Consider the following 13,877-nt stretch of genomic DNA (forward strand, 5'->3'; position numbering starts at 1 on the left):
ATTGTGTAGACATGGGAACCAGCCAGCGAATGGAACCAGTGAGATCTGTCTGTGGTTTATTTATCGGAACACATCTCACATGACCTGCCATGGAGCTTTTAGAGAGGGGAAGGCCACGCCCCCTACATGCATGCATCACTCTGATTGGCCCAGGCATCATCTGTCATGTTAGTGCAAACAGGAAATAGTGGTACATGTGTCTCCACTCATCAATGCAGCATTCATCTTGACGCTGCGCAGAAATATGGAGGCAGTACTGAAGGACCACTGGTACTTCTTGGTACTCGCGTTTTCTTTACCGCTTCTCAAAGGTACCGTGCTTCTTATTTATTTATTTGTTGTTATTCATTATACAAAGAAAACAAATGTGATGTATATATGTACATGGAGCATGTGTATTTAAAATCAACAGAAGAATATGGTTTTTACCTCTGGTCACTGATGTAATTACAAGACTTGACAGACCAAGTCTCAAAACTAAACAATCAAGAACAGCAAAAATAGTCAAGAATAAATCAAGAAATGAGCTTTCACATCACTTATGGCTGTAGTTCCCACATCATGTTCTTGTTTCATATTTTCATCATTCCCAAACCTCATGTCCGTCTCCTTCCTGTGCTGTGAGAGTTCAGTCACCATGTGAAGTTTTGTGTCATGTCAGTGAGGGTTATGGCAGAGCACCTGACTGGCCACACTGCTCTCCTCAGAGTCGGAGCAGGTGAAGGCCTCGGGCAGCAGCGTGCGTTTGCAGGACGGCATGGTCCTGGACTGCCTGTGTCCGTGGGTGGGGCAGCTGAGCATGGTCTCCTGGGTAAAGAAACCCAACAAGCAACCGCTGGCCATCTACCACCCGAAGTACGGAGCGAACTTCGCCGAGCTGTACGAGGGCAGGGTGCAGTTCCTCAAAGCCTCGCCCATGGACGGAAGCATCAGCATGAGCAACGTGAGCGACGAGGATGTGGGTCTGTATAGCTGCTCTCTGCAGGCCTTTCCACAGGGCTCGTGGACCAAGGACACACTGGTGGAAAAGCAAGGTGAGGTCTGGGCGGTGGGGCGGGGCTTAGTGGGCAGTAGGGCAGGGTTTACTGGGCAGACAGGCCAAGGATGGGGAGACAACATTCTTTCTTATTTTACTGCAGGTCAGAGACCTCGCTGCTGTTCTGTTTCGTTTCCTCCAGATCTCTCCACCTCCTTCGGCATCCACCCCGACCGAGAACTCGTTGTGTTGGAGAATGACAACCTGACCCTCAGATGTCCGCCATTGCATAACGACGCTGTAAACGAAGTCACCGTGGAGAAGCTGAAGGGCACAGAGGGTGGTGGTGTTGCTGGAGAAGTTCTAGCAGTGTGCAGGGTTCTTCAGGGTGCTATAGAGTCCCAGGAGTTCACAAACAGGGGCAAGGTGGAATGCAGTGACCATTTGAATGTGAGCCTACACCTGCTCCATGTTTCCCAGCAGGATGGAGGAGTGTACCGGTGTAACTTCAGCACGGATGCAGGCAGCCACACCACCACCGTGCTACTCAGGATCCACCCCACCCAAGGTTGGAGCACATGATCAGTATCATTTTAATAAGGGCACGGTGTAAGGTTTGCTTGGTCTATCCAGACTTTTGAAAGTAATGTGTTTGAGAAGCTGTTCACGTCTGCTCCGTGTCGTTACCCCCGGTTCCTGTTTCGGCAGCTTTGTGCTTTGTTGTTTCCTCTTGGAGGAATTGAGAGCCGTCACAGTCTTTAACACTGCTTAGCACTCCCGAACACTCCTCTGAGTTTGTGCAGTGGGGAGAAATCACACTCCGTGTACGTTTGTGTGTGTCTCCTGTTCCAGGTTCCAGTGATCTTTGGCGCCGGATATATTTTTTCACTGGAGGAGCTGCAGTGGTTCTGGTTCTGGTTCTGATGAGCGTGGCTCTCATCTTCAGGCGGTTGTGCAGGTACGGTATTAAGCTGCACTGTTGATAAGATCCATTTCACTCTGCAGAAACACCTGAACCAAGACTGTGACTAGACTAAATGATAGTAAAATCACTAATCCTTAAGCCTTCAGGAATTCTTTTGTATGTTGAAATGCAGATGTTGGTGTGTGTCTTAATAAGAACTGTAGTAGTTCAGCCACCAAACCGCTTGGCTCTGTGCACACACGCATGCTTCTGTGACCTCAACCCTCACCCTAACCCACTGGGAGGTCACTGACACCGTGTTCCCCCGTGTCCGTGAAGAGTCTGTATCCACATGCGTATGCACACACACTCTGCCTTCTGCTCACCGGCCGCTCTACGAGTTGAAGGGTTCTCACCATCTGCCATTTAACGCTCCCCCTCTGCTCCTGCAGGAGGAGGACGAGGGAGGAGTACCGGATCCAGCTGCACCCTGCCAAAAGCCGGGTAAGTGTTTAAGACTAATAACACTAAAGGAGAGTTTAAGACTAATACAACCAAAGGAGTAAGCGTTTAAGACTAATAACACTAAAGGAGGAGTAAGTGTTTAAGACTTAACACAAAGAAGTGATTATAATACTTTCAACACTATACTAACTCCAATGTAGTAGTAGTATAATAATAATAATAACTTTCAACACTATACTAACGCCAATGTAGTAGTAGTATAATAATAATAATAATAATAACTTTCAACACTATACTAACTCCAATGCATAATAGTAATAATAATAATACTTTCAGCACTATACTATCTCCAATGTATAATAATAACAACAACAATAATATTTTCAGGTCATTTTTCACACACTTCCCTTTTTGCACTACTGGGTCTCTGTACACTTCTTTTTACATCTCAAAAACCATATAGCATTAAACATATTGAGACATTTTCTGGTATATTTCTACAACAATACCCCTTAAGTAGTAGTATGTATGGGTATAGTTTTGTTACCCCTTTAGTAGTGTGTACAGGTGCAGTTCTGTTTCTCCTTACGTAATGCGTACAGGTGCAGTTCTGTTACTCCTTAAGTAATGCGTACAGGTGCAGTTCTGTTACTCCTTAAGTAGTGTGTACGGGTGCAGTTCTGTTACTCCTTAAGTAGTGTGTATGTGTGCAGTTCTGTTACTCCTTAAGTAGTGTGTACGGGTGCAGTTCTGCTACTCCTTAAGTAGTGTGTATGGGTGCAGTTCTGTTACTCCTTAAGTAGTGTGTACGGGTGCAGTTCTGTTACTCCTTAAGTAGTGTGTATGTGTGTAGTTCTGTTACTCCTTAAGTAGTGTGTATGTGTGTAGTTCTGTTACTCCTTAAGTAGTGTGTATGTGTGCAGTTCTGTTACTCCTTAAGTAGTGTGTATGTGTGCAGTTCTGTTACTCCTTAAGTAGTGTGTATGTGTGCAGTTCTGTTACTCCTTAAGTAGTGTGTATGTGTGCAGTTCTGTTACTCCTTAAGTAATATGTACGGGTGCAGTTCTGTTACTCCTTAAGTAGTGTGTATGTGTGTAGTTCTGTTACTCCTTAAGTAGTGTGTATGTGTGTAGTTCTGTTACTCCTTAAGTAGTGTGTATGTGTGCAGTTCTGTTACTCCTTAAGTAGTGTGTACGGGTGCAGTTCTGTTACTCCTTAAGTAGTGTGTATGTGTGCAGTTCTGTTACTCCTTAAGTAGTGTGTATGTGTGTAGTTCTGTTACTCCTTAAGTAGTGTGTATGTGTGCAGTTCTGTTACTCCTTAAGTAGTGTGTATGTGTGCAGTTCTGTTACTCCTTAAGTAATATGTACGGGTGCAGTTCTGTTACTCCTTAAGTAGTGTGTATGTGTGCAGTTCTGTTACTCCTTAAGTAGTGTGTATGTGTGTAGTTCTGTTACTCCTTAAGTAGTGTGTATGTGTGCAGTTCTGTTACTCCTTAAGTAGTGTGTATGTGTGCAGTTCTGTTACTCCTTAAGTAGTGTGTACGGGTGCAGTTCTGTTACTCCTTAAGTAGTGTGTACGGGTGCAGTTCTGTTACTCCTTAAGTAGTGTGTGTGTGCAGTTCTGTTACTCCTTAAGTAGTGTGTATGGGTGTAGTTCTGTTACTCCTTAAGTAGTGTGTATGTGTGCAGTTCTGTTACTCCTTAAGTAGTGTGTATGTGTGCAGTTCTGTTACTCCTTAAGTAATATGTACGGGTGCAGTTCTGTTACTCCTTAAGTAGTGTGTATGTGTGCAGTTCTGTTACTCCTTAAGTAGTGTGTATGTGTGTAGTTCTGTTACTCCTTAAGTAGTGTGTATGTGTGCAGTTCTGTTACTCCTTAAGTAGTGTGTATGTGTGCAGTTCTGTTACTCCTTAAGTAGTGTGTACGGGTGCAGTTCTGTTACTCCTTAAGTAGTGTGTACGGGTGCAGTTCTGTTACTCCTTAAGTAGTGTGTGTGTGCAGTTCTGTTACTCCTTAAGTAGTGTGTATGGGTGTAGTTCTGTTACTCCTTAAGTAGTGTGTATGTGTGCAGTTCTGTTACTCCTTAAGTAGTGTGTATGGGTGCAGTTCTGTTACTCCTTAAGTAGTGTGTACGGGTGCAGTTCTGTTACTCCTTAAGTAGTGTGTATGTGTGTAGTTCTGTTACTCCTTAAGTAGTGTGTATGTGTGTAGTTCTGTTACTCCTTAAGTAGTGTGTATGTGTGCAGTTCTGTTACTCCTTAAGTAGTGTGTATGTGTGCAGTTCTGTTACTCCTTAAGTAGTGTGTATGTGTGCAGTTCTGTTACTCCTTAAGTAGTGTGTATGTGTGCAGTTCTGTTACTCCTTAAGTAATATGTACGGGTGCAGTTCTGTTACTCCTTAAGTAGTGTGTATGTGTGTAGTTCTGTTACTCCTTAAGTAGTGTGTATGTGTGTAGTTCTGTTACTCCTTAAGTAGTGTGTATGTGTGCAGTTCTGTTACTCCTTAAGTAGTGTGTACGGGTGCAGTTCTGTTACTCCTTAAGTAGTGTGTATGTGTGCAGTTCTGTTACTCCTTAAGTAGTGTGTATGTGTGTAGTTCTGTTACTCCTTAAGTAGTGTGTATGTGTGCAGTTCTGTTACTCCTTAAGTAGTGTGTATGTGTGCAGTTCTGTTACTCCTTAAGTAATATGTACGGGTGCAGTTCTGTTACTCCTTAAGTAGTGTGTATGTGTGCAGTTCTGTTACTCCTTAAGTAGTGTGTATGTGTGTAGTTCTGTTACTCCTTAAGTAGTGTGTATGTGTGCAGTTCTGTTACTCCTTAAGTAGTGTGTATGTGTGCAGTTCTGTTACTCCTTAAGTAGTGTGTACGGGTGCAGTTCTGTTACTCCTTAAGTAGTGTGTACGGGTGCAGTTCTGTTACTCCTTAAGTAGTGTGTATGTGTGCAGTTCTGTTACTCCTTAAGTAGTGTGTGTGTGCAGTTCTGTTACTCCTTAAGTAGTGTGTATGGGTGTAGTTCTGTTACTCCTTAAGTAGTGTGTATGGGTGCAGTTCTGTTACTCCTTAAGTAGTGTGTATGTGTGCAGTTCTGTTACTCCTTAAGTAGTGTGTACGGGTGCAGTTCTGTTACTCCTTAAGTAGTGTGTATGGGTGCAGTTCTGTTACTCCTTAAGTAGTGTGTACGGGTGCAGTTCTGTTACTCCTTAAGTAGTGTGTATGGGTGCAGTTCTGTTACTCCTTAAGTAGTGTGTACGGGTGCAGTTCTGTTACTCCTTAAGTAGTGTGTATGGGTGTAGTTCTGTTACTCCTTAAGTAGTGTGTATGGGTGCAGTTCTGTTACTCCTTAAGTAGTGTGTACGGGTGCAGTTCTGTTACTCCTTAAGTAGTGTGTATGTGTGCAGTTCTGTTACTCCTTAAGTAGTGTGTACGGGTGCAGTTCTGTTACTCCTTAAGTAGTGTGTACGGGTGCAGTTCTGTTACTCCTTAAGTAGTGTGTACGGGTGCAGTTCTGTTACTCCTTAAGTAGTGTGTACGGGTGCAGTTCTGTTTGACCTATATAACCACGCAGGCCTATTTGCTGCCTGTGCCGTCACATCTACATACGTCTGTGAATCGTCCCCACCAGACGTATCCCCCCCCCCCCCCCCCAACACACACCTGTCATCATCTGCGTATTTCTCTTTGCCTCCAGCAGCAGACCACCCACAAGCATGAACAAGGCACCGTGTATGACAAGATGGCAAAGAGTGGCAGACAGCAGAGAAATCTGAGTCCGATATACGCCAACGTCCGCACCGTCAGAGCGCATGACAAACGGAAACGATGATCACTGCCTCGTGGCGCTGACTTGCCGTGATTTGTGTGGTGTTCTGACTGCTGGTGGCTTTTGGGCCAGGGACCAGGGAGTGCTGCTAACCACTAACCCGTGTAACCCCACATCCTCCTCTCGCCACATGAACGTGGAGAAGAAAGGAACTGCCGTGGCAGTCTGGACCTTCTCGCTCCTAACCCATCATCATCACTACTGCAGCTGCATGAATCAGGTCACTTGAATCTGGACACGTATTACACTGTTTAGATCCACATTTCTGTGTATCTGTGTATTTCTGCTCCGTGTCTGTCCCCTTGTTGTGTGATGCGTCCTCCATAGACAGACTGAAGGGGGAGCTGTAGTGATGCTGGTAATGGCATCGTTTTGACCAGGTGAATCAGTTCGGAAACACTCCAGCTCACATGAAGATGCTCTGCTTGCTTTCTGCATACAGAAGTGGAGAAACGGACTCTGAAGAGCCAGCAGGCGCACTGCTCAGAAGACGCAACACCACCTGAACCTGCAGCTTCACTGGTGGAAGATTCACTGTGTGTTTGTGTCCATCTGAACAAAACTGTTATTCACTTATGACTGTGTGGGACTGTTTGGTCATGAAATTGTGTGTTGTGGGGACCTTTCACAATGCAAGCTGAACAAAACTCTTTTTGTTTCAATTTTGTGACAAATTCTTAGAAATAAACATCTTTTGTTACCACAGTTCCTTCTTCCATTATTACAGGTGTAGTTATAATAAAAACTTCATATACCCATTATAAATAAACAGATGATTCATATGAATCTAATTAAATGGAAAATGTATGATGGACTTTAATCAAATATCACAAAGAATCTATACAGTGTAAAGACCCTTGTAAGGACATTCCAAGACCCAGGTGTGACATTATTTTTATTTACGTATGTAAAAGTTCATGGGCACCAGACAGGAGGCCATTATGTGTATGAGAACAGTGAGGATTAATCAAACAAAGATCACATCTTCACACACCCGTATAAAATCCCAAAGCCAAGCAGTGTAAAAACACCAGAGATGTTTCACACCAAACCGCATCAACCCAGAGGCTGGTGCAGACCAGGGCTTTGTGAACATACCGTACAGCCTACGTGAACCACCATCAGGCAGACGAACGTGCTGGACAAAAGGAGAAATTTTGTCAAGAACAAAACAAATGTACATCGTGCTATGGGGGGGGGGGGGGGATAAAAGTAGGTCATTAATCAAGAAAGCCCAGGGGAGACACGTCATCCCACCAACAGTCTTGCTTTAGTTCTGAAACTGCTTTCATTTTCCATTCTACAGAACGACCCTGACAAAGACACAACTATTACTGCTCCTACCTGCCTTAATAGACCCTACAGTCACAGCCCTGCAGGAACCCCTCGCTGCTGTACAGCGGCTAGCAGGCAGTTCTCCACCTGCCGGACCTCAGGCAGTACCTTCATCCCTCTTAGCTGAAACCTGTTTTGCTTAAGAACAGGACATATTGGACAAGTACATAAAAACAACAGATAACCTCAACTGGCTCTGTGCTGATGGTCTTCTTGCTGTATTGGTGAATGTTTGTGTAAGCGAGGGTTCCTGTACAGTACATTTCACTGGCCACTTCCTGGATCCTCTTCCACTCTCCTGGATCCTCTTACACTCTCTCCTGGACCCTCTTCCACTCTCCTGGATCCTCTTACACTCTCTCCTGGATCCTCTTACACTCTCTCCTGGATCCTCTTACACTCTCTCCTGGATCCTCTTACACTCTCTCCTGGATCCTCTTACACTCTCTCCTGGGTCCTCTTCTACTCTCTCCTGGATCCTCTTACACTCTCTCCTGGATCCTCTTACACTCTTTCCTGGATCCTCTTACACTCTCTCCTGGATCCTCTTACACTTTCTCCTGGATCTTCCTCCACTCTCTCCTGGACCCTCTTACACTCTCTCCTCCTCCAAAGGGCAGGCAAGGGAGATCAGAGCTCATAACTCAGGTTTTGTCATTTTTATCATCCCTAGTATTTAAAAGACCCATTACTGTAACTGCTTGGGTATTCTGTCATTAAACACAGACTCTTGGGACAAGGATGCACTATGATGTCTAAACCACAGTTACACTAACTGATGAGCCACAAGATCTGGAGCGGATCAGGATCAGAGGGCCAGTGGTAGAATAGTTTCCGCTCCTACAAATCTGACTGCAGCAGAAGTGTCTTTATTAGCAGTATGGGACAAGATGAAGTGGGTGGGGCAGAGGGCTCCGCCCGGCACCTTTTACAGCTGCTTTCAACGGTATAATGGACATTTAAGAACAACTACCTGCCTCAACAACTTTTATTCATCACAATCCACTGTACAGTGGTGTTTACAAACACTGCCATCTTAAAAATACATCATATATATATAATTTTACAGCAGATCGAATGGCAAAGTCCCAGTAAGTAGAGCTAATCAGAAACAACTTCCCATTTTCAAAGTATATTTCAGACCTCAGTTTAAAGCTGTATTAAGACACAGCGTCCAAGTGTCTCCAGGATGAGCGGAGCGGCTCTAGAAGAGCGTGGCCAGCTCGCCTGCTGCACAGCGGAAGTCGTAGCGCTCGCCTCGTAAAGGTGGTAAAGCCTGTGGTACGCGTCATGCCCTAAAACGTGCGGCCGAACCCAAACTACAAACACACGACAAAGGAAAAGACCGACAATTCAGAGCCACGTCACGTAGCACGCACAACATGGCAGAACACGGAGAAACATAAAGAATGCCAGACTAGGATGCGAAGCGAGCCCTGATTTAAGGGGCGTAGGTCGCAGAATCGCACGGAGCGCTCCTGGCGTTTCGAGAGAGAGACGTGCAGCACACTCCTCTGGCATGGGCTGCTTTGATGTGATAACGAAATGCACAGAAATACAATCAACAGGAAGATATGTGCAGAAAGGTGTTTCCATTAAAACAGAACATTGACTCACAAAAGGCATTTGTTGTTTTACAGCATGTACAAAAAAGAGGTTTCTAGGTTTAGAATACAGCTCTACATAGTTCTGCAGCAGTCCTATACTGTACATCTACCAGCTCACTACAGCTGTGAAATGTCCTTCCTTCCTGCGTGTTGGCCATTAGAGTGTGCGTCAATGCAGCAGTGTAGGGCTGTAATTCCTGTCGTGTCCACTAGAGGGGGATGTTGCTCTCTCCTGCTTGCCTTCGTCTTCAGTCTGCTCGGAGAGAAAGCTTTGGAAAGTCTGTGCTCGAGGGATGAGCGTCATTGTGGTACTTATGCCTAAAGTAGAGAGAGAGATACACACACACACACACACACACACACACACACACACACACACACTAGTAATACAGCAAAATCTGCAGTCTAACTGTCCATTTCAAGATCTGCCACGCAATAGTAAATACAATACTCTTAAAAACGACAGTACTCTGAAACACTGGTACTGATTAATAGTAATCTTGGCTGATTGTGGAACCACTTGGACTTGATTTTCCAGTGGCAGCTGTGTATGTAATTACAGATGAAGGAAAGGAAAGCTCTGTACACTGAGGGTTTGTTTGATGTGAATCTGCACTCCTCAGAACAAAAGAAGCTCCACCCAGCACATTAAACACACGACACTCACACTCACTAACCCCCCCCCCCCCCCACTCCATGAGACCAAACACATCATTCACCACACGTTCACCACCACCCAGGTAGAACATCTGTGAAAACCTCCGCTCACCGTGTACGTGTATCACGGGGGCCTCCATCACACCCGACGCTAACGCCTCTCTGGTCCCGTGTAGTGTCGTGCTCACTGCTGAGTGGCAGACCGTTGTCATGGTACCAGTGGTGTGGCAGTGCTTTGGTGGTGTTGAAATGGATTAATTAGGCAGTGCTAGGGGCTAACTGTTCACCTCCATAGTGCTTTTAATAAGGAAACACTGGTAATAGACTGGATGTTGAGGGTCTGTTGGGTGAGCGTGTCCCAGGGTTTTACCTGCACGTCGCCCTCAGTCTGATCATCGTCACTCTGATTACTGTCACTCGTCCTGCTTACTCAACACTTTATGTCCCAGTGCACCAGTACAACCAAGCCGTGTGTGTGTGTCTGCGTACTCCTGTCACCGTGGAAACTGCTGTCAAGCAAGCTGCTATATGTGTGTGTATCATAGGACACAGGTGATGTGGGCAGAGCTGAAAAGGATAAAGGAAATGGAGCAGGAGGCAGCTTCACACACACACAGCACACACACACACACATGCACTCACACGCGCGCACACGCACACACACAACCCCACGCGTGCGCACACTGCCATAAAACAAACTGAGAGTGTCTGTAACAGGACCAAGCTTGCACACTCTTCTCCATCTGTCTATCTTCATGAGGCTAACACTCTACACCCAGCCCAAAACACTGAACCTCATCAGCAGAACACATCTCACACCCGCCAACTTCCCAAAGTCTCCCACACTGCTCAGAAGGCCTGAAGGAGGTGAGTGTGTGTGTGAGTGTGTGTGTATGCGTGCGTGCATGAATGTGTGCATATCTTTTCACCTGTCTGAGACGAATGTCCTTTTTACTACACATTTTCAAAGAAGACGAAGGTTCGCCAGTATAACACACTCGTTCGCCAGTATAACACACTCGTTCGGTAGTATAACACACTCGGGTGCATCCAGTGCTTGATTAGGGAGATGATTTGTGATTTTTGGCCTTTAGCCTTTGAAGTGTGAAGTGTTGGTGCTACGTATGGGCACAGCAAGAGTTTCATTCTCCTCCAGGTCTGCTCATTCAGTCTTTATCAGCTGACTCTGCGTTTCCTCTCCTGCCTCATATGTTTGAAGTCAGTCCTGGAACTGGCCTGGTCTACCTGTAATCTGATTGTTGTAGAATAATGTTTATTTGTTTAGAGTACTGAGCAGCACACCTCCACTGGGACAGCAATGTCACAGACTCATTCTGAGTGGGTCACAGGGTTGGGTGAACTGGATAATAAACAAAAATAAAAACAAAAAAGACCTTCCTTCACCCGTTTCCTCCTCCCTGCCGGGGCAGGGATGGGTCGCTAGCGCGGGACTGGGCTGGTGGCATCCTGGGGCTGCTGCCGATCCTGGGTAGACCAGCCATTTGCCCCCGCCGCGGAGGGTGTGTTAGTTTGGATGAATGTGTGTCTTTGTCCTTGTCTCTTTTTGTATAGGTGGGTGAATGTGTATGTGTTGTGGGGGGGGGGGGGGGGGGGGGGTGTATATATGGGTGTGTGTATATATTGGGGTGAATGTGTAAGCACATTTGTGGGTGTCCGTAAGAGTGTATATGGGTGTGGGTGAATGTGTGTGGGAGTGTAAATGTTTGTGTGGATGTACATGTGCGTGTAGGTGCATATATGTGTGAGGGTCTATATATGAGGGTGAGTGTGGGTGTGTGTATGTATATGGTTGTGTGTAGGTGTATATATAATGAGGGTGTATATAAGGGGGTGTGTATATGTATGTAGGGGTGTATATATGGGGGTGTGTGTATATATGAGGTTAAGTGTATGTGTGAGGACAGCTGGTTCTGGGTCTGGTTCTTGTCGTGCCCGGTCTTCTCTCGGCTGCTCCCCTGTGGCTACTTCTCCCCTCCAGAGGGGGGCGCCTTGGGGTGTCGGGGCTCAACTTGGTGCTCCGGGGTGGCTCAGGGCTCCTTGGAGGGAGGGGGGCCCTGCCGGGTGATGGGTGGCTCTCGGGGGTGTGTGGTACTGGGGCCTTGTTACTGGCCCATGATGGGGGGGGGGGGGGGGGGGGCATCCTGGGGGGAGGCTCTGTTTCCTCTGGTTCCCCTGAGCCTGCACTCCTTGGTTGGGGGGGGGGGGGGGGGGGGGGCTGTCCGGGGTTTCACCTAACCCCAATTATTGTTAACACTATTGCACTGTATTATACAGAATTGTTGTCATTTGATCCATACATAAAAACAAAGTTGTCCTCCAAAGATGGGGGGGTGGAGGTGGGCCACAAAAAAAAAAAACTGCAAGAATGCTATCAAGTGGAAGAAATGCAGTAGCACTGCACCATGTTGGTATTTCTGAGGTGAACAAATACTCACAAAATGCTAACATATCAAAGAATACTCACTACATCAAAGACTAACCTATCAAACAATACTCACTACATCAAAGACTAACCTATCAAAGAATACTCACTACATCACACACTAACATCTCAACCGTCATCATTCCTTTATTTCCGTGTTACCGAGTTACATTAAAGTGTTTACATAACAATAACCACAGAAAGAAGACAGTAAGGGAAAGCCTGCATGAGATACAGACAGTAGCCCACTACTGTCTACTGATCACTACTGTTTACTGCATCACTGCTGATCTGAGAATTCATCAAAACTATGAAAGGCTCCCTTGTGCTGCTCTAATTGCCTCTGATTAAGCTGGACATGCACACAATTCTCTCTAATGAAATCATAACCATGCTAATAGCAGAAGGCTTGGAACAGAGAGGCCATGTTAGATGCTCAAACAACTAAAAGACTGTGATCCCCCATAAATGGGAGCTGGAGTTCAAAGACAGTCCTAATATTGACCTTTCTTCCCCACTCCATCTTACTACTGTTACATATTTGCACTTTTTCCTTGTAAGATTCTCCCCATAGCCACGGTGGTACCATAGATATGAGAAAATAAATGCTGCAGTCATGAAAATAAATGTCACACATGCTTCCTCTGATGTGGGTGAGATCTGCAAGAACCTCTGTCTGAACAACCAATCAGAGAGAGAGAGAGAGAGAGAGAGAGAGAGAGAGAGAGAGAGAGAGAGAGAGAGAGAGAGAGAGAGAGAGAGAGAGAGAGAGAGAGAGAGAGAGAGAGAGGGAGAGGGAGAGAGCGAGGGAGAGTTCCCTTAATGTCTAATCCTTCCTTTCTGGGAACTTGGCCAATTGCAGTTGTGATCCTTCTGGACTCCTGGTCACAGAATGCAAATGTCACCGCTCCAATATGCATATTTACCTGTACAGGCAAAGAGCTCTGAGGAGAATTTCCCAGCTCTAAAATGAGCCTGGTCCTGCTCTCCAGGGCTCATGAGGGTAAAGCCCTTTCCTTCAGTACTCTGGACTGTAAATGACACAGGGAGTCCTCAGGTTAACAGTGTCTCAGATGATCATGTGATTCACATCTACATGCTGCTGTGCTGTTGCCTGGAGCTTTCACACTCCTAGTTCTTACTGTCTGGTCTGCATAAGCACCAGGGTCAGTTCACACATCAAGCAAGCAGTCACTACCATGTCACACTGAGCACACACACACACGTTTTATCCAGTGGTAAATGACTGCATTTACCGTGGTCCTCAGTGTGAGTTTCTCAGGCAACGAAATTCAAACATTTTTCTATAAAGCTTTTTTATCCCGGGGCTGGAAATGCAGTCATGGTATGAACTGACATCTTGTCCCGCAAATGTCAGCGCTAACCTTTAGAAGGCCGCAGTCTGACACCAAATCTGAGACTGAGGGCTCTGCGTATGCTTTTTTGGGTCATGCTCAGAACAACTAGACAAGGGCAATCACCAGTGGGAGCTGCAGTCATGACGGAGGGCTCCGGAGGCAGCGCTCGCTCCGCTGTCTTACCTTGGTAACTACAGATGTCGCCCACACTGTTCTGCCGGGTGATGTGGTGCCAGTACGCACTCCGGGGGAGAGATATTGACTTCGTTAATGTGTTCTCGCTCGAAAGAGTCTAGAAACAGAAGCAC

The 13,877-nt window shown here is 46.0% G+C and overlaps 2 protein-coding genes across 7 annotated transcripts in view; one reads left to right on the forward strand and one right to left on the reverse strand.

Annotated features, from left to right (window-relative positions):
* The first annotated feature begins 41 nt into the window (after window positions 1–41).
* Window positions 42–6,874, forward strand: cd226 (CD226 molecule). 5 transcript variants are annotated; one of them, XR_013132427.1, is made up of 7 exons: window positions 43–311; window positions 708–1,034; window positions 1,140–1,544; window positions 1,829–1,934; window positions 2,333–2,384; window positions 6,038–6,389; window positions 6,612–6,874. XR_013132427.1 is itself a non-coding variant. In XM_077012856.1 (6 exons), the coding sequence occupies exons 1-6, from the start codon at window positions 245–247 to the stop codon at window positions 6,170–6,172; spliced, it is 1,089 nt and encodes a 362-aa protein (XP_076868971.1). In that variant the 5' UTR covers window positions 42–244; the 3' UTR covers window positions 6,173–6,874. The 5 variants fall into 5 exon arrangements, 4 of the variants coding, with proteins under 4 accessions (XP_076868971.1, XP_076868970.1, XP_076868973.1 ...); XM_077012856.1 differs by having other exon boundaries at window positions 42–311; window positions 6,041–6,874; XM_077012855.1 differs by having other exon boundaries at window positions 6,038–6,874.
* A 193-nt stretch (window positions 6,875–7,067) lies between these two features.
* Window positions 7,068–13,877, reverse strand: part of dok6 (docking protein 6) — a 76,474-nt gene continuing 69,664 nt past the window's right edge. The window contains exons 7-9 of one of the 2 annotated variants that reach the window (XM_077012859.1): window positions 13,753–13,861; window positions 13,138–13,242; window positions 7,068–9,429 (exon numbers count right to left, since the gene is read on the reverse strand). In XM_077012859.1, coding sequence (XP_076868974.1) covers window positions 9,281–9,429; window positions 13,138–13,242; window positions 13,753–13,861 — 363 coding nt within the window. In that variant the 3' untranslated portion in view covers window positions 7,068–9,280. The remainder of the gene's footprint in view (window positions 9,430–13,137; window positions 13,243–13,752; window positions 13,862–13,877) is intronic. The other variant, XM_077012860.1, reaches the window with a different exon arrangement.

The sequence above is a fragment of the Brachyhypopomus gauderio genome, chromosome 7 (genome assembly GCF_052324685.1).
Source record: "Brachyhypopomus gauderio isolate BG-103 chromosome 7, BGAUD_0.2, whole genome shotgun sequence".
Lineage (NCBI taxonomy): Eukaryota > Metazoa > Chordata > Actinopteri > Gymnotiformes > Hypopomidae > Brachyhypopomus > Brachyhypopomus gauderio.

Bases quoted from the DNA above. Each gene is read 5' to 3' on its own strand.
- cd226 (XM_077012855.1), top strand. From the start codon at position 245: ATGGAGGCAGTACTGAAGGACCACTGGTACTTCTTGGTACTCGCGTTT. The intron at 1,035-1,139 runs GTGAGGTCTGGG...ATTTTACTGCAG, and splicing joins CACACTGGTGGAAAAGCAAG to GTCAGAGACCTCGCTGCTGT. The intron at 2,385-6,037 runs GTAAGTGTTTAA...CTTTGCCTCCAG, and splicing joins TGCACCCTGCCAAAAGCCGG to CAGCAGACCACCCACAAGCA.